We start from the raw sequence: 20,741 nt of genomic DNA, 5'->3' as shown, positions 1-20,741 counted from the left end.
GTAACACACTACAACGGCAGGGAATCAAATCCCGCAGTGCCAGACGTGTTCCGCTGCTGAAGCCAGTGCATGTCCAGGCCCGTCTGAAGTTTGCCAGAGAGCACATGGATGATACAGCAGAGGATTGGGAGAATGTCATGTGGTCAGATGAAACCAAAGTAGAACTTTTTGGTATAAACTCAACTCGTCGTGTTTGGAGGACGAAGAATACTGAGTTGCATCCCAAGAACACCATACCTACTGTGAAGCATGGGGGTGGAAACATCATGCTATGGGGCTGTTTTTCTGCCAAGGGGACAGGACGACTGATCCGTGTTAAGGACAGAATGAATGGGGCCATGTATCGTGAGATTTTGAGCCAAAACCTCCTTCCATCAGTGAGAACTTTGAAGATGAAACGAGGCTGGGTCTTCCAACATGACAATGATCCAAAACACACCGCCCGGGCAACAAAGGAGTGGCTCCGTAAGAAGCATTTGAAAGTCCTGGAGTGGCCTAGCCAGTCTCCAGACCTCAACCCCATAGAAAATCTGTGGCGGGAGTTGAAAGTCCGTGTTGCTCGGCAACAGCCCCAAAACATCACTGCTCTCGAGAAGATCTGCATGGAGGAATGGGCCAAAATACCAGCTACTGTGTGTGCAAACCTGGTAAAGACCTATAGTAAACGTTTGACCTCTGTTATTGCCAACAAATGTTATGTTACAAAGTATTGAGTTGTATTTTTGTTATTGACCCTGATTTACGAATAAATTCTTTACAAATCCTACCATGTGAATTCATGGATTTTTTTTTTTTCACATTCTGTCTCTCACAGTTGAAGTGTACCTCTGGTGCAAATTACTGACCTCTGTCATCATTTTAGGTGGGGGGACTTGCACAATCGGTGGCTGACTAAATACTTTTTTGCCCCACTGTATATATATGTACACTCCCAACAGCACATCAGATGTGAAATACACCTCCATAATTTATCTCACAATTTTAGCCTTGTGTACCTTCATTGTAAATGTTTGATGTCACAAGCTGTTCTGCAGTCTGTCTTTTGTTTGGTTACAATATACAAAGAAAAGAAAAGAAATTCCTTCAGTCACTCTACCAGCAACAGTGTTCAGGTTAAATGTTTTTAGCGGCTATGAGCCCAGACGTCTAAAAAGAAACAGGCTTATAAATTAAAAATGATTTTCTTTGCTTTTAGAGGGGTTTTTTTGTTTTGTTTTGGGTTTTTTTTACTTTTTTACAGAACCATTATTCTTTGCAATTTGGCAAAACATTCAATATAAAATAGCACCTCTCCATAAAAACCTGAGCTCACTGATATCAGATGGAACCGACTGATTCTGACTGACTTTGGTTGCGATTTGCAACAAAGAAATACGAATTGCTTTCCTCAAGCGGCCTTAACGGCTGCTTTAACGAAGTAACTAAGACTTCTTTTGTGCCATTTACAACAAAGAGAAACTGACTGATTGCACCTCTGCAGGGGTAAATGATCCTAACATCACTGGGCAAATAAATAAATTAACAAATAAAAATGAGTTGTCTGAAGCAAATGCAAACATTTTTCTCGATAATAGTCCAACATAAATCTATCCCTATACCCTATTACCACCTAAATAGAAGCTGAAGACACGTCTTACTTCAAATCATTCTTCCCTGTGCTCGGTGTCGTGACAGGCAGTTCAAATTGATATGTTTTGCCTGCTTTGTGGTTTTGCCCTCTCAAAGAATTAAAGCAGCAATAACCTGTTTCTGCCGCTGACTAATTGGCTGCTTGGCAAACAGGCTGGTGGATAAGTTTTGTCTTTCCTTGCTGTCCCACAGAGAGCAGCGTCCTACAGAGCCCCGTCTTTACCAAGCAGCCTGGCAGCATCGTGTATCCTGTGGAGAATGTGGAGAAAAAGCGAGAGGTGGTGTTCAGCTGCGAGGCCGAGGGAAGCCCACCTCCCATGTACCGGTGAGTGCGTGACTGCAGTCCTTTATCTCTCTCTTCCTCCTCTCCCTGTTGATGCTGCATGCTTTTATACAAGTGATAGTCTCAATATCTTTCAATTTTTTGACATCATGTCGCGGACAAATGTCTCCATTTTGTCTTCAGCAGTCCCCGTCGCATTTTGGCAGCTGAAAATGCCACTGAGAGAGGACTGTGGCAAAACTCGTGTGCCCACAAATCCTGCAGCACACTTGCATTTCTGTACAGAACAGTCACCTGATTCTTTGCGCTAAAAGGCAGTTTGCTTTTTGTTAACACCTGTTATCTCCATGTCTCCCCTCTTCGTAGAACCGTTATTTAGTCTGTGGACATTTGATCTTTTTCCCTGATAATAATATATTTTTTACAGAAAGTGCAATATATCCTTCTTCTTACTGCTTTGAATCAAAGCTGTTTGTTTCTGGGGTACAAAGATGTGATGTTCAGGGTAGGAACCCATAAATAAAAAGAGAAAAAGGTCTAATCTCATAATATTTTGTCAATTTGGCAGTGATAGTGACGTCTTTTAAAAGTACAAATCAAATATCACACGTGACAAATTCCAAAGGCTCAACTGATGAGTAAATAATTACACGAGACTTATCCTCACACATTATCCTCACACATACATGTCGTCTGTGAACCAGAAAGCAGCAAGTTTCTAATCAGCAAAGCCCGAAGTTGTTCCATTGACAGTGAATTAGATTTGGCCATCGTGGATTCAGAACATGTTTAAACGCCTTACATGTTGAGCATATTCCTGATAGTTAAAAGAGGTGTGCATACCTTGTACAGGTGTACAGATGTGGAACTCCAGCTGCTGTCCACTGTGAATGTAACCGCTCTTAGGATTACTCTCCTGATGCATCAACAACATAGTCTTGGTTCTGGTTCTACTTGTTCATCCATGAAAAATCAAGTCTAAGCTGATCAGGATCATAGGCATATATTACATAAATTCTGTTTTACAGTGGATTTTTCCTTCTACCCCCTGCCGGAAACATGTGTTGCCAATCTGTAGTCTGTGAATGCATGCTAATCTCCACTTGCTCTCCTCTCAGACGTCTTCTCTCTGCTGCAGAGTTCAAAGAGATCCCTGTTTTTATGTCTCTCTTTATTTCCTCCTCACCTCCACCATTAGTCTATTGAAAGGTTGTTTCGTTGTAAGTAAAAGTTGAAATCTATTGTATTTGCTGACTGAAATTACTGTAGAGCCATTTGGAAGCAGTAGTACATTTAATACTTGGGACTTAGCCAGCTTAGAGAATGACCTAATCAGCTGTTTCCTGTCAAGGTCGCTGTGTGGTCCTGTCAGAGCTGCCGCTGCCTCTTAGAGACGTGTTGCAACACACACACAGACAGGAACTAAATCATACTCAAAGTTCATTAATTGCGTGTCACACAGCTGTAAACTCTGACAGCTCGTGCCGCAGTGTTTACATGGAGCAGAGACATGTGCACAGTGTTGTCTGCAGCAAATCCAGATGAAGAGGAGAGGAAGATTGTAGCTAATAAATCGAATTTCAGGCACTCAAGCGTGTGGTTAAACATGCCGATAATAATAATATAGCAACACAGCATTAATAATTAGACACTTCTCGAAAACAGACTTTCTTCCTTGTAAGAGTTAGATGAGAAAATTGACACGTCACTCTGCACTCTGGGTTCTAAAAGTGATATTTAAAGTATGAAAGAATAACTGCAACCCCAGCTGATTGAAATTACTATTACACAGCATACTCGACAAAAAGACCTAAATCTTTATTAGTGATCCAGAAACTTAAACACTGCAAATAAATACAGCAGCTCCTTAACTTGGTGCATAAACACCGAAAATACAGCTAACCTGCTCTGTCTGACGCGAATGAAATACACCCATCATCAGCTGAGTCTATTGCACTAACTGCACCTACTCGTGCTGACAGACTGGTGCTTTCGCATGTACCTTATTACATTTGCAAGGTGAGTCTGCCCGTAAAAATAAATAAAAACCACCATTTAGCTAATCTCCCTTCAAGGCTGTAACCTTGTGCACAGCTGGACCCCTTTTCAATCACTCCACTTAGGTCCAGCTCTCCCGTGATTTAAAAAGGGACCTGATCTCATACGTAGAGCAGGCATTAATGTCTGTGCCAAACTGATCTGACTTAGATGTCAAGAATCATCACTGGCGATTACGGCTGGTTACAACCAGGAGCATCGTTTTTAAGTTGAGGAACCAACACTGGCCAAGCCTGAAGCATTTTAAAAAGAGGAAGAGTGCATGAAATGGTGCAGAGCGGCACAAAAACTGACTTGACCAGATCAGCCACTTATAAATCAGTTGTGGCATTTTTTGTGTTTTTCTTTTTTCTTTGAAGAACTTTCTGATTGAATATTGCTCCAAAAGAAAACACTGACTGGTTCAGTTTTTGGTAACAAGAGTAGAAATATCCCGATCCAAAAGGGTTTGTAATGGAAATCCATCCTAGTCAAGGTTAACTTCTTGGCCATCTCACAGCCACAGCAGTAATGATGCCCTAACATCAAATCACGAGTAGTTCAGTAGACAGGAAGCAGCATGTGAGGCTGGGAAAGAATGTCTCGGACTCCCGGACCATCAGCACCGGCTCCCCTCAGGGCTGTGTTCTTTCTCCCCTGCTCTTCTCCCTGTATACCAACTGCTGCACCTCCACCCACCAGTCTGTCAAGCTAATCAAGTTTGCAGATGACACCACCGTTATTGGACTCATCTCGGACGGGGATGAGTCTGCCTACAGGAGGGAGGTTGAACGTCTGGTGTCCTGGTGCAGCCGCAACAACCTGGTGCTGAATGCCCAGAAGACAGTGGAGATTATTGTGGACTTCAGGAAGCACACAGCTCCACTCCCCCCCATCATCCTGACTGAGACCCCCATCACCTCTGTGGACTCATTCCGCTTCCTGGGTACCACCATCACCCAGGACCTGAAGTGGGAGCCCACCATCACCTCTGTCATTAAGAAAGCCCAGCAGAGGATGTACTTCCTGAGGCAGCTGAAGAAATTCAACCTGCCAACACGGACGATGATGCAATTCTACACTGCAATCATCGAGTCCATCCTCACCTCCTCCATCACCGTGTGGTACGCTGGAGCCACTATCAGGGACAAACAGAGACTGCAGCGTGTTGTGCGCTCTGCTGAGAAGGTGATTGGCTGCAGACTCCCATCTCTGCAGGACCTGTACACCTCCAAGACACTGCGGCGTGCAGCTCGGATCTCAGCTGACCCTTCTCACCCTGGACACAGTCTGTTTGACCTGCTCCCCTCAGGCAGGAGGCTCCGGTCCATTCGCACCAGAACCTCTCGCCATAAGAACAGTTTCTTCCCCTCTGCTGTTGGACACATGAACAATAAACGTACGACTGTTCCCACCCCTAACACATGACCCTACGCTGTGTTCACTGCATCATTCCATGTTTGGCACTGATCACCACCTGCACTCATGTATATATCTATCTACTTAGCACTTTTAATTCTTATTCTTATTTTTATTTATTTATTTATTTTTTCATGTCTATTTATGCGTAATTTATGACAGTATGTTTGCACTGAAGCACCGCAGCAATTTCCTAATGTTGTAAACCTTACCCCGCCTCTCGCCCTATGACAGCTGGGATAGGCTCCAGCGCCCCCCGCGACCCTGAAAAGGATAAGCGGAAGCGAATGGATGGATGGATGGATGTAAACCTGCTCAACATTTGGCAATAAAACCCTTTCTGATTCTGATTCTGATTCTAATTATACTTGTTGTTTCCTTAAATATTATAACTCACAATTTTTACTTCTGATGGAGTTTTTTATATTCTTTCTATATTCATAGACTATGTTGCTAATCTGAACACTTCCCCCATCACTTCAGCACAGTCACATGCTATTTTAAAGGCATGTCTCATGTCTTTCTGGATACTCATCTCCTTTTAGCTCACAGCAGTCACGCCTGTAATCAAGTCAGACAACCACTGACAAAGTTTCAAAGTCTGCTGACGTGTTGGCTTTTCTTGCTCGCGTCTGTGTGAGCTATGAATGAGCTACGAGTGTCATTAAGACGACGTTACTCCAGATTTTTGGCACTTTTATCAGGCCACATGACGGTTTTAAGACTAAAGTGAGGAAAGAAATGTCAGGGTAGCAGTATACATCACAGGTTAAATAAAATAAAACTAGAAAATCAATCAGCTCTTTGTCTTCCTTTTATCGAACACATTGATTGGCCTTAATATGACTGACTAGACTGACTGTGCGTCGATACAGTGCAGGCTATTTTTATAGTCTTACAATAAATCCCCCCTACCCAGACGGAAGTAGACGCCATATGCCTTGGTATACAAGACACTACACCTCTCATTGGAGCCATTTATATGACACAGCTGCCATCCTCCTTCTCACTGCCTGCAGAGACTCTGGGTTGCTGCCTAGCTTCAAAACACTGCTAAGCTATCTAACTAAAATCTTAACTTTTGGTGGAATGGGGCTTTTTTTCTAAATGTTATATTGGTATGGCCTAAATACTCAGAATACCTGTTATCCAGAGACAAAGAGGAGTTGAAAAGGGTGCAGAGAGAGCTGAGGGGACTGATAAGGAATGGGAAGGAGAGCTACAGGCAGAAGATGGAGAACCAGCTTCAACAAAACAACGTTGGTGAAGTCTGGAGAGGCCTCAGAACCATCTCGGGCCACAAACAGCAGAACTCTCTGCCTGGGAGGGATGTGAGATGGGCAAATGAACTGAATCATTTCTTCAACAGATTTGACTCAGCCATGAGGCAGTCTGCAACATCGGCTGCAGACTCACCCACCCCCACTGCTGCTGTTCCACCTCAGACACTTCACACCTCCTCTATTCACCCTGCTCACTCCCCCCCACCCCCAACAACAGCATCCAATACACACTCAACACAAGGCTCCAGCCTGTCTCTCTCAACCACCCAGGTTAGGAGGGAACTGAGGAGGATTAATGGCAAGAAGGCAGCGGGTCCAGATGGCATCAGCTCGAGGGTCGTCAGGTCCTGCGCGGACCAACTGTGTGGGGTGATGGAGCACCTCTTCAACCTGAGCCTGAGGTTGGGAAGAGTTCCACAGCTCTGGAAAACCTCCTGTGTTGTACCAGTGCCAAAGACTTCACGCCCCAAGGACCTCAACAGCTACAGGCCGGTGGCTCTGACATCCCACCTGATGAAGACCCTGGAGCGGTTGGTCCTGGCTCAGCTTCGGCGCCTAATAAGCTCATCACTGGACCCACTTCAGTTTGCCTACCAGCCTGGCATTGGAGCGGATGATGCCGTCATTCACCTCCTACTAGGGCTGGGTATCGTCACTGATTTCTAGAATCGATTCATTTCCGATTCACAAGGCCCCGAATCGATTCGATCCACGATTCGATTTAATTCGATTCGATTTAAATCTGGGAAATTTTGACAGTCAGAAATATTATAATTCAGATCAGTACATTTACATATTTTTGTATCAATAAAAAGGAAGCTGACACACGCAAGACTTTATCACAGGTGTGAGCATCACAGCAGATGCTTTTGTGTCAAAGTAGCTGAGGATAAAACACAGAAAAACATGAAGGTGATTTTCCTGGCCTGGGATTTTATAAAAATATTCTGCAGTACATCAAAAACGAAAGAAAACCATTAATCAACATATGAACATCACCTCTGAAGTTACAGCGGTTTTATTACAGACACAGCGTTTTGCATTTTGAATAATTTTAAAAAGTTTAAATTTGTTCAGTATTGAACAGCAGAAATGAGGTTTTCTTTTCGGAAGAATGTAAAAGGGAAAAAACAGCGGCCGACAGCCTGTAAACAACAGTAGACTTGTGCGTAACAAGCAAGCGAATAATGAAGAAAGGGAAACTGTTCTTGAAGTACAGAGAGAGAGCTGTGCATCGCAGTGGAAGCAAAACAGTAAAAGTCTGAGTGAATTCATGACGATGTTTATGTGAAGCGTTTGGATCTTCTTTTGCTGCTGGTTCGGTCAATATTGTTTGGAGAGAGATCAAACTAACAGCTTTAGAATCGGCGCATAAAGGGCGTGCACACAAAGCGCGGACCCGCCGACAGATCAGAGTCAGCGAGCTGTCGGCTTTCAGCCCCGACTGTGAGAAAAGCGACATCTAACTGATTCTGATCCGCGGGTCCCGCTGTGTGTTTAAGTCTTTGTGCAGAATCCGTGTTCCTGCTCTCATTTACTGTCTTAACTGTTTGGTGGTTCTTGAAATTTTGTGAGATTTCACCTGAGATTCTGGCATTTTGGGCAAAATAAATTTATATTAAAAAATCGATTCAGGATTTTAATGAATCGATTTTACGTTATCCAAGCCAGAATCGATTTTAATCGATGAATCGATTATAAGAACCCACCCCTACCTCCTACATCGTTCCCTCGCTCACCTGGAGACCGCTGGAAGCACTGTGAGAATCATGTTCTTTGATTTCTCCAGTGCCTTCAACACCATTCTTCCCTCGGTTCTAAAGGACAAGCTGGTGAACTCTGGAGTGGACCATCACCTCACTACCTGGATCCTGGACTACCTCACCGACCGACCACAGTATGTGAGGACTCAGGGCTGTGTGTCGGACAGGGTCGTCTGCAGTACGGGGGCCCCACAGGGAACAGTTCTGGCTCCGTTCCTCTTCACCATCTACACTGCAGACTTCTCCCACAATTCCACCCAGTGCTTCCTGCAGAAGTTCTCTGATGACTCTGCAATAGTCGGCCTCATCACTGATGGGGACGACAAGGAGTACAGAGGTCTGACCCAAGACTTTGTGGACTGGTGCCAGCTGAACTACCTCCAGATCAACGCCAGTAAAACCAAGGAACTGGTGGTAGACTTCGCAGGCACAAGCATTCTCCACTGCAACCACTGAACATCCAAGGTATGGACATTGAGGCTGTGGACAGCTACAGGTACCTTGGTGTTCTGAACAATAGACTGGACTGGACTCATAACTCAGACGCCCTCTACAGGAAAGGGCAGAGCAGGCTGTACCTGCTGCGGAGACTCAGGTCGTTTGGAGTGGAGGGCCCACTCCTGAAGACCTTCTATGACTCTGTGGTGGCTTCTGCTATCTTTTATGGTGTGGTCTGCTGGGGCGGCAGCATCTCTGCTGGGGACAGGAAGAGACTGAACAGGGTGATCCGAAGGGCCAGCTCTGTTCTAGGATGCCCTCTGGACCCAGTGGAGGTGGTGAGTGACAGGAGAATGGCGGCTAAGCTGTCATCCCTGATGGACAACATCTCCCACCCCATGCAGCAGACTGTGACAGCACTGAGCAGCTCCTTCAGTGGGAGACTGCGGCACCCACGGTGTGGGACGGAGAGATTTCGCAGGTCTTTCCTCCCCACTGCTGTCAGACTCCATAATAAAGACTTTAACTGATCAAGCACACACATCCATACATATGCAATAATACTAAGTGCAATAATCCTTTCTGTCATCGTTGTATTTTTACTCAGTTGTATATAGTATATTTGTATTTGTATTCTATTTTTATCTTATTGTATATTTATTTTATTTTATTCTACTGTATATAGTATTTTATTTTATTCTATTCTGTACAGTTGTGTACTGTATTTATTCTTATTGTATTCTAATTTTTGCCTCATAACTTTTGCACTGTCCACTTCCTGCTGTGACAAAACAAATTTCCCACGTGTGGGACTAATAAAGGTTATCTTATCTTATCTTATGGACTGAGGGAAAAAGACACTTGAGTATTCAGGTGCTATTCTTTAGAGCCTAAAAAGTGGAACACTGGACTTCTTTAGATCTTTGAAGTTTTTTTGCCCCTCCTCCAGGAAGCTTCTTCAGTTCTAGAACAATTCAGTTTTATTTATAAAGCACCGAATCACAACAACAGTCACCTCAAGGGGATTTATATTGTAAGGTAGAGCCTACAATAATACATACAGAGAAAAACCCAACAATCATATGACCCCCTATGAGCAAGCACTTTGGCGACAGTGGGAAGGAAAAACTTCCTTTTAACAGGAAGAATCCTCCGACAGAACCAGGCTCAGGGAGGCTCAGGTTGGGAACCGGTTGTTTTTCAAGCTCTCGAGACAACCATGACTCGGATGACTGGGAACCCACACAGAACATCCAGGTGCTGTAGCTTCCACCTCTAATATTCAAACTTTGGCCTCAATGCCTTCAAAATCTTCAAAATCTCCAAGCTGGTCAAGAAGGCTCACCAGCGCCTCTTCTTCTTGAGGACTCTGAGGAAGAACCACCTGTCCTCAGACATCCTGGTGAACTTCTATCGTTGCACCATCGAGAGCATCCTGACCAACTGTATAACAGTCTGGTACGGGAACTGCTCTGCCTCGGACCGGAAGGCGTTGCAGAGGGTCGTGAAAACTGCCCAGCGCATCGCCGGAGCACCACTTCCTGCCATAAAAGACATCTACAGGAAGCGGTGTCTGAAAAGGGCTGGGAAAATCATCAAAGACCCCAGTCACCCATCACATGGACTCTTCACCCTCCTGCCCTCTGGGAGGCGCCACAGGAGCCTCCGGACTAAGACCACCAGGTACCGGAACAGCTTCTTCCCCACAGCTGTCAGACTCCTGAACTCTGCCTCCTGACATCTGACCCACGTTAAACTCATGGACTGAACATACACACACCCACAATGGACAACTGTACCCTCAAACACACAATAATAACATGGACTGAACCACCACTCACAACCACTAGCACTTTATATAGCCTCTGTAGAAACTATCTACACCCTCACTTATCTTAACTGCACTACTGTATAGCTCTGTGTAAATAATCATTCTGTACATTCAATAATCTTTAATCCTACAACTGTTTACAACTTGCATAGTTCCCATTTCTGTATAGCTGTATATCTCAGATTTCTGTAAAGTTATTTATTTCATATTCTGTATAGTTTTTCATATTTATATCCTGTTCATAGCTTGTACTCACTACAGCCTGTACATACTTAGTTATAGAATATTCACAACATACTTCATACCGTGTACATTATAACATACCATAATAGACCCATTTCTGTAATATACACAGCAAAATCTCCAGTGTTAAATTAACACTAGAGAGTGTCTATATGGGTCCACACCTCTGAGTGTTAAATACAACACTGTTGAGTGTTAAATTAACACTTTTGACAGTGTTATATGTTTAAAAGTAACCTAGTCAGTTTTGAAGATTAACAAAGACTGATTTTCTAACACTGGAAAATAACTCAAAATGTTAGAAATATTCCAGTGTTAGAAAATCAGCACTGCTCAGTGTTAGTCTTTGTTAATCTTCAAGACTGACTAGGTTACTTTTAAACATATAACACTGTCAAAAGTGTTAATTTAACACTCAACAGTGTTGTATTCAACACTCAGAGGTGTGGACCCATATAGACACTCTCTAGTGTTAATTTAACACTGGAGATTTTGCTGTGTACTTACATATCTATACTATTGCTAATATATATTGTAATATACCTATATCACTAAAGCACTTCTGGATGGATGCAAACTGCATTTCGTTGCCCTGTACCTGTGCATGTGCAATGACAATAAAGTTGAATTCTATTCTATTCTATTCTATTCTATTCAAGTATATCACTGCTGGGCGCCCACGTAATTGCAGGCCAGCAGATAAGCGAGGTTCGCAGTGTCAATACCAAAGTGGTGTTCAGCTACAAACTCTCCTAGTCGTTCTGTGGTTTGACCTTTGCATAAACAGCCACAGAGGAATCAAATCTGGAGACTGAGTGGGCCGTGTTACAGTTCACCGAACAAAACAGAGAGCACCGTCCGATAAAGAACAGACTCACAACACCTTTTGAAAAAGCACATAAGCTAGTCAGGAGGTATTTAAAGCTCTGGAGCTCTGAATCACACGCAGGCATGTTTTCCTGTCATTTTTTTAAACACCTGTAAATTATTTATAGTTTACGCCACACCTCAGATGACGAGGAGATATTCTTTCCATTTCTAATCCAAGAGTGTGTAATTTAAAACTTTATAGTGTCCCACGGTGGTGTGATGTTTGCATGGCCGTAACACAAAGTAGTAATTTTTAAGCACTTTTAAGCACCGGGCTTAAGAAAAAGAACAGACCGCCTAACATTAACAGCCTCATAAGCCAGATGGTGTGGTATTATGCCACTGTGTGCACGGCCTGTTGTTACATGATTGGATAAAGCATGTGCCTAACAAATGGAACTGCTGTTGTGGCCTGTTTGCCATCATAAATCACTGTAAATAGAATTATTAATTGAGTTTACATGTGTTTGATGTAATCTGTTGCTCTGCTACCCGTGGAGGATACTCAGTGGCACCATGACGAGCGTCGTCTCTCCCGCCACGCTACCTTCTATTGTGGTCCCCGCGCCGGCTTTATCTGGTGTTATACAGAAATATTTGAATATCTGCCACTTAAAGTTTAAAGTTCTAATTGGCTTAAAGTGACAAGAGCTGTCACAGGCTGTATAATTTGTCACAAAAGAACAACGGCGGCTTTGGGCGGGCAATTATCCTTAACTACTACTATGTTTAACGACCACACAACATGGCGCATTTAGGAATACACAATGTCTGCCTCTGACTGGGTAAATTCTTCATTTTCAACAAGAGACATGATTACTCACTCAGATACATCAAAACATTTTCCAGGCTCAATTAGCTATCCAGGCTAATGTTTTCGAAAGGCCCAGATAAAGCGGCGAATCGACGGCTGGCAGGGAAAATCTTTTGCAGCGTTTGGTTTTTCAAGCTGTCACCGATTAAGCCGTTTGACTGCAAATACAATGCCAAGCCTCTCCGAGCAATTACGACTGTGAAAAGGCTGCTTTCATATTTGATGGGATGCCTTTTCAACCTCACAGGAAGCCGCTATCAGAGGGCGATATTGAGGTTTTTGCCGCGTCGCCTCACACTGCCCATCTGTTCAGCTCCTGTTCCACTCGAAGGTGGGACTTAGCCGGGACATATTTATGTTGATTTTAGTTTGTTCCGCTTCAGCTGCAAATGAATCTCTGCTGTAGTCCTGTGAGACCGCAGCCGCCCCTCCTCAGGCTCTTCTCTATTGTGTGTAGTAACAAGGCTCTTGAGAGTGTGCACTTACTTATGAGTGAACTGGAGGAGTGCCATGAAAGACCATTGTGCTGCACATTTGGTCTATTAAAAGAATAAAAGTCTGCAGACGCTCTTTGTGAGTGCAGCAATGCCCCAGCCAACAACTATTCTGCTGTGTGTGTGTGTGTGTGTGTGTGTGTGTGTGTGTGTGTGTGTGGGTGGGTAGGCGGCTAAGGAGCACAACCCGACACTGTTTCTCATGTAAACAGCTCCTACTTGTTTCATATGGAAGCTCTGTACCTACAGGTGTCTTTGTCCAGGGGACCACATAAGTTGGATTTCCCTGCCACTGAAGGCAAACGAGTGTATTCTATAAGCCACATTATGCTACAAAAGACATAATACAGCAAGAAAATTCCACAACGCCACTATCAGTGCTTTCTTAGAAAGGTTATTATGCCTCAAAGGCTCCAAATTGGCATAACAGGGAAAGTTAAGACAGTACCCCCAAACAGCTTTGTGCAACTTCTGTCTCTTGTACAAAAGGGGCTTTAGCAAAGCCCCTTTTTTCACATCAAAGCTGCTTTCTTTTTTCAGCGGAAAACAATGCTCTGCTTTTCCAGCTGAATGGGAAATCGTTCAGATAAACTTTTTTTTTAAATCAAAGCAAAAGAAATTTTAAAACTCCTCAAAGAAATAATCAGCTACAAAACCCCTCAAAGCCCAAATCAGATCCGGGTAGTCCATTATCCAATGCCATATTAAATCTTCTTTTCAGGCTTGTTTATCTGTGCTGTACCTTTTTACAGCTGAGATAGTTATACAACATCAATAACAAATGGCAATGTATGAGCTCGTTTCTCTGTCTGTTTTAGGTTTTCTTGCCTTGGTTGAAGCGAGTTATGGCTTGAAGCCATTTTTCTGAAATGACTGATTTTTCTCCCACCTGTGTTTCTTTAATAAGGTGCATCTGTGTGGAGAGATTGGAGAGTCTGTTGCCATTTTAAGTGAATTATACCCTTCGTTGGTCCCGCCCAGTCACCCACTCCTAACACCAATGATAATCAAGTGGAAGGGTCTAGAATGTACGAGTGTGAAGGCGAGCTTGCAGGCATCGTTTTAATTGTTGTACCATAATGATTAAGCAGGATTTTTATGCGGTCTGACTGGGGTCTGGCAAGATGGATGGCCTGAAATGCTATCTATTCTCAGGGAGTCAAGTCCTTGGCACCATAGTGGTTCACTGCTGCTTAGATTAACACTAAGCTGGAGGGCATGATTTCTGGGTCCTCTCCACCTTTCATTTCTCTCTTGTTGAAAAACAATCAAATATACAAGTCACGTTCTGCTTCTTCTTCTTGTGCTCTGGCGTACTTCCATTGCCCCAGTCTACACTGAACAGTGTTTAATTTGTTAAATTTACATGTTCATTTTTCTCTCTCTCTTTTTTAGATGGAGACTGAACGGCACGGAAATAAATCCCAAAACTGGATCTCACTACAGCCTTTCTGGGGGCAACCTCAGAATCAGCCATCTGAACAAAGACCAAGATGCTGGAACGTATCAGTGCCTCGCCTCCAACTCTTTCGGGACCATCGTTAGCCGAGAGGCCAGTCTAACCTTCGCATGTGAGTTTATTTTTTTCTATTTTCTTTAGGCGAGCATTTGAGCCTTCTTGGCTTCCATTGGAGAAATAAAAAAGTAAAAGTAGAGGGAGAAAGAGAAAAACATGTCAGTCACAAACAAGGATAACATAGTGGGCTGCTCTTCATGACATGTTTAACATGGAGAAAGTTATCTCTGAGGTGCTATTTGTGTGTTGACTGGCGTTTACTCTATAAATGGCTGCACAGTAGGCAAACAGCAAGCGCTAAACTCACTGCAGTGGAGGAAAAAGATCAAGGTTTTCCTCTGAGGTGTCTTGGAGTACAGGCACAGTGATGAAGTGGAAGGTTCGGGTCTTGGTTGTACGTTCTGCAGACTCAACTAAACTTCTTAGCCAAGTTTGAGCATTAACATTGGTTTTATGCTAATGGCTTATTAGCTAAGTGACCATTCAATCTCTTTTAACCCTCTATAGCCCAACAGCATTAGCATAAATGTGCTTATTTATTTGTAATATTGTCAGAGTTAGTAATGTGGATCAGACATTAGACAACAGACCATCTCATACAAACCTAGATAACAGTACATAGTTGTTAGCTAAAAATTATGGCAGCTAATGCTACACTTGCGTGTCCTAGAAGTCACATTTACCCTCTGGTAAACAGTTTGTTAAACTTCATATGAGATTATTTACAAATTTCCTTAATCTGAAAAGGTTAGGTTTCTTCCACATCAAAGCAAAGTAAATTTCCAGTAAACTTCTAGCTAACATGAGCTAAGGAAAACAGTGGCAAAAACAGCTTAGCAACAGAAAAGTTCAGGATATGCTCACTCACTCACCTCAGTATCACTGTCATTGGTTAGATGTGAACTTCATCGAGTGATACTCAACTGTATCACAGGCCTGTCACAAAGTTTTATAGCCTCTTCGGAAACGCAGAGCAGCTGAAAGTAGCCATTAAGGAGCACCAAGGGTTAGCTGATGAAACTTTACTTTCCGTTACTTCAGAGAACAAAAACAGCACACCCACTCATGAAGAAATGCAAAGTCAGCACCATCACTTTTGCAGATTAATGTTTTTTTAATGGCCCTATCATACTGATTTCCGACCAGGAGGACAACAGATTGTTTGATGGATCTTGATGAGTCTAACTGACAAGCCTCTGGACCTCATATTTCTAGCAGGACTGAGTCAATAAGTGCCTACTTTATGTGCCAGTTATTTGACAGGAGTAAATCATGACATTAAAGGCAAAAGAGTGATCACTAGCTCAGATTAGATTTTGAGGTTTGGTGTTTGGGGACAAGGCCACCAATGTGCCTCAGGCCATTTGTTTAGTTCCTTGGACCAGCAGGAGGTCAATCCGTGATCTGATTCTGCTGGTGAATTTCCACTATGATAGGATGACAGTTCCATCAATTGTCGGACTCTGACCTTACCAACCTGCAGTTGTTGTCACAGAGTCGGCGTGTGCGTGTATGACCGAATGTCATCTATCTTCTTTATTACTCTTGGTATAGCTTAATTAACTCCACTGCATGATTGAATGGTAAAGGTTCAAGCGAATAATTTAAAGGGCAACTGGTATTACTTTAGAGTGTCATGCAATTCTTTATAGAAATTCAAGGGAAGTAAAGGATATGAGTGAGGTCCTCCTGCAGACTCCTAGTCAGATGCACACAGTGCAGGTATAAGTTGTGTTTCAGCACCTAACAGCAATATTTTTTCCTCCAGTAAAGGTCATGACCTTTTGATGGTAATTAGTTTTACGCATAATTTGACTGTGATTTTGACACAAGACAGGGTCTGAACTGACTCGCTCCTCTAATAAGCCCAGTGCTAATTGCACCCGTCAGAGCCAAAATGAGCGTAATCATTTGGAGCCATATAAATGCACATCTGCTACAATCAAAAAGGTCAAAAGTCAAGAGATTTAAAGTTTGCCCCATCTTCAGTGTAATCGTGCACTGTCATGAAAACATGTCCTTACCATAATTGATTTCCTGTGGAAAAAGATGGAGCATAACTAGAGTGTATACCGTAGAAAGAGGATGAAACTGTGAAGGAAACTTCAGCGCTGGGGACATGAAGGTAAAGGGAAGGAGTCCTATTGTTACTTACAGAAACAATAATAAAAACAATGTACTATAACACAAGTTTGTCCAATTTTTAAACCACATCTAAAAGCAATACAATCCAGGAACACTAGGCAGGCACACAAAGACTGAAAGAAACCATGCATGTATCAAGGTACAGGTGAAGTCAATCGTGACAATAACAAGGTTGAACAAAGAAAGGACGTAAAAAAGAAAGAGAAAGCCACAAGAGGAACTAACCTTCAAAATAAAGCAGGAATCAAATGAAATGAAAGACTACACTGAAAGAAAGAACTAGATTTGACACAGAGCAGTGAGAGACAGACCGGGGCAACGCAAGGCACAAAGAAAATGAAACAACTTTCAAAAACAGCATGAGAAAAAAATTAGAATTGGAACAGAAACTACGGATAATTGCGAACAGCTAGTCATCCTGTTCATAACTGGAGGAACTTTCATTACATGCATAACTGTAGACGTAACTCAACAAAATATGTCATTTGAGGATTGGATGATATGCTGCATTTTTCATGTTAACAAACCTCACAAAAAGACCAAACAACTGATCCCACTAAAGGAAATGCTATCTTAAATGCTAGAGACCTTTTGTTTTCGCCACAGAGCATTCATTGTTTTCCACAGACTATTAAAAATACATCACTAAGTCACACAATTGCACATGGTGACACTTCTGTCATTACCACACACATACACGCTGCACAGTCGATACCACAGACACAGTAAATGCTCATTAGCGCACAGAATGCACATCAATTCAAACCTGGAAATATTCCACAACAACCACCCGGTACGTTTGTTTGAGTGAAGTTTAAATCTGCACTGACCAGCCTGTTAGAGAAATCACAGATGATTCACATAATGTGAATCAAAAATGTTTTTCATTGTAACCTAATTTTAGCGAACTACTGCAGAAATGGGAAATCGAAATATAAAAATAATTCAGGTAACGTGTGAGTGTCTGTAGCACGTAGTTTTTTCTGTGACCGAACCCAACCACATGACTGGCACAACTTTTACTTTGAAGGGAAACCATTCTCCAGTCTCCATTTGCAGGTTGCATTGCACCAGCAACCCTGAGGAACCGCTGTCAACCAGTTGGGGAATACACTTGTCACCCTAGCAACAGGTGACTGTGTTACTCCCAGTGTGGGAGACAAATCTCAGGCAATGTGCGCTTGACGTCATGTGAGAAACATCAATAGTTTACTCATGTGGCTCCATGCTGTAGTGGCTAACACATTTGACTTATGCACAGAAGGCCTCCTGTTTGGGATCAGAAGGAGGCACAAACTCATTCTTAGCGGTAGTGGACCCCTAATGTGGGTCCCCAAGCCCAGGTGAATGGGAGGGTTGTATGGGGAAAGACCATTCAGCATAGTTTGTCATATTCTAAATACTACACAAACATTTTAGCAAAAGCAAAATCTGCTTCTCAAAAAACAAATTAAGAGAACATTTAATTTATTTTTGGTGTGGGTTTGTATCCAGGCTTCAAAGGGAGTTTGGTTTCTACTGATCGCTGTCCCATCATTTTGATCTAAAAAAGTAAAAATGACAGTGCACGCCAGGAAAGATTTTCAACTTGAATATTTCACCCATCAAGATCTGATGTGTGATGTAAGTATTCCCTTAATGTTTCTGAGCAGTGCTTCTACCCCAAGGTCTACTTGAAGCGTGTGGGGGTTTTTTTTCTTCTTCTTTTTTGTGGAGCATTTATACATCACGGCCTCTCTCAGAGGATAGATGTTGCTTAAAACGCATTTTACATTTCATGACCAACAGCAGGAAGTGAAACACAGGATAGAACAGGGTGTTAGGGTTTTGTTCGGTGCTACCGGTAACCATAGCGCTTTCACCGGCAGCAACGTCTTTTGCCTGCCCAGTGCTTTTCAACCACACATCACATAAGAAGCTCATTTTTGTGTGCTTTTCTGCTTTGCGCTTATGAAAGAAGTATTTTGCTCCCTCCATTTGAACGATTGTATTTACCTCAGCATCTTGTTTTATCAGTCGATGGTAGTTCTCCTTCTGCTGTCTTGTCTTGTAAATGTCGGTCGACCAAACAAATGTAAACCAAAGTCACACTCACAGTTGCAAACACGTCAAACACTTTTTGTGTTATTGATCAATTACTAATCAACTGCTGCATATCTTTGTGGACTACAGTGATTTTTTTTTTATTCCATGCAAACGGTCATGGAATGGGAACTTTTCCATTTCCATTTTACTTTTCAGACTAGACTAGTTAATTAGGACATTTGTTGAAGACTGACAAAAGCGCGGGTCTGCCGGTACAGATATTTGGTGATGGGAGCCTCAATAAGCTGCTAGTTTCTCACAAAATCAAATAAATCAGTGCCATAGTTAATTGTTTTGACTCAGCGTGAAGGTCAAAAGATATTTAATTTTGAGCCGGGTCTTAGAATTGATAATGAAATCCTGATAGTGAGTCGTTGTGAGCACAGGAAAGCGTTGTTGTTCGGTGAACATGCTCTGCCTTCTAATTCAGTCATTTATCTCCGGGTGTGAGGGATTTTTGCCTTTTCTTTAATTAAATAGGTATTAGTGGTGTCTTAATCTTGTTCCAGGTGAGTAATCTTTCTAAAAATCCATTATTGGTCTTGTTGAATTTAGATTGCATTGACACTTAAGACCTGTTTATAGGTCTGAACTTAAATCATACATTTCCATTTAAATTGTAATTCAAACGTCGGGATTTGTATTTGCTAAAGTGTTATCTCCTTCCAGAGGTTGAGCATAGCATATATTGTGTAGAACAAGAGTAAACTGTACAGTGAGACTTGCTCACTTGAATGGTATTAATCAGTTAACATTTGTTAGTCTGCACGCTCCGTGACGCCTTCAAGGTTGTTCTTTGGAATTGGCGGAGCTCCAGATACTTCAGGATTCGTTTCCGTGTCACAAACTTTTGATGGATGACGGTAACCCTCGCAAGGGTTGTGGCTGTCTACCTCCCGAGGCAAGGATAACTGATGGCTAGTGGGCGCTCCCACTCAATACTTGCTGCCCTTGATTAGTATGTCTATTGATTCTGTATTGCTGATTATGTAAAAGATGTACACACATAATTCACACTGATGATCAGGCCGCATATTCAATAACAGAATGATAGTGTGGGCTTCTTATATGGGTGGCACTCTGAGGGCTGTGCGTTGAATGCAGTGACGAGCTCATTCACTGCTGAAGTTTCCGCGACCAGAGATGTCAAGAAGGTTGAGCTTTCAAGAAGAAAATAAAGTGCTGTATACTGTACTTTCCTTGAAACGCTATATATCCCATTTTGAGTAGGAGTGGATATTCGCTTACTTATAAAGTATCTCATCAGAGTCAGAAAAGCTCATATTTTGCCAAGGACATAGGAGGGGTGGGAAATTCCTGATGTCACCGGAGTAGGCTTTAAATCCTTAAGGGGAAATATGAATACCTAATTTAAATGCAAATAAATCCTTTGGACTCCTCTCAGCTGAGTGATAATGTGGTGTGAGTATATTGACTTAGTTAATGAGGTGTAAATAGCTAATGGGTATGATCTAGCTTTTATGTTTTTTTATCCGCAGTACACTATCAACATATCACACTTGGGAACCTGCTATAAAGTGGAATAACTCACTCAGCATTTAATGTTTACCTCTTTAGCTGTCCAGCCTTTGAAATGGGGAAAACTTTTTTGATGATACGTGCAGGGAATTGGCGGGGGGAGGGTCCTCAGCAAAGTCTAACCCTTTTAGAGCACATTACATTTTTGCTTTTTTACATTCCTAAATAATTGTTAAAGTGAAAGTACACCAGTACATAGATCACAGGTTTCAAAATGTACATATGATATAAAAAATGTACATGTTTAATATCATAATTGTGTACTATCCCATATCCTGTCATGGTCCTGGGTCTTTGACCTAGTGTTTTGAGTTTATTGTTATTATTTTCCAGTTTCTGCTGTTTTGTATTT

The 20,741-nt window shown here is 42.4% G+C and overlaps 1 protein-coding gene and 1 long non-coding RNA gene across 3 annotated transcripts in view; one reads left to right on the top strand and one right to left on the bottom strand.

Moving 5' to 3' along the window:
- The window catches only part of LOC146669182 (uncharacterized), a 448,771-nt gene that overhangs the window by 137,908 nt on the left and 290,122 nt on the right, over positions 1-20,741 (bottom strand). The window lies entirely within an intron of this gene.
- LOC146669186 (contactin-4-like) overlaps positions 1-20,741 on the top strand; it is a 214,211-nt gene that overhangs the window by 63,012 nt on the left and 130,458 nt on the right. For both annotated transcript variants that reach the window (XM_085405641.1, XM_085405639.1), the window contains exons 3-4: positions 1,822-1,954; positions 14,500-14,675. In XM_085405641.1, the coding sequence (XP_085261767.1) occupies positions 1,822-1,954; positions 14,500-14,675 (309 nt within the window). The remainder of the gene's footprint in view (positions 1-1,821; positions 1,955-14,499; positions 14,676-20,741) is intronic.

The sequence above is a fragment of the Rhamphochromis longiceps genome, linkage group LG5 (genome assembly GCF_057381845.1).
Source record: "Rhamphochromis longiceps isolate RC_006_pf linkage group LG5, R_longiceps_female_GT1.1, whole genome shotgun sequence".
Classification (NCBI taxonomy): Eukaryota; Metazoa; Chordata; class Actinopteri; order Cichliformes; family Cichlidae; genus Rhamphochromis; species Rhamphochromis longiceps.
This window is presented reverse-complemented; position numbering and strand designations above follow the sequence as displayed.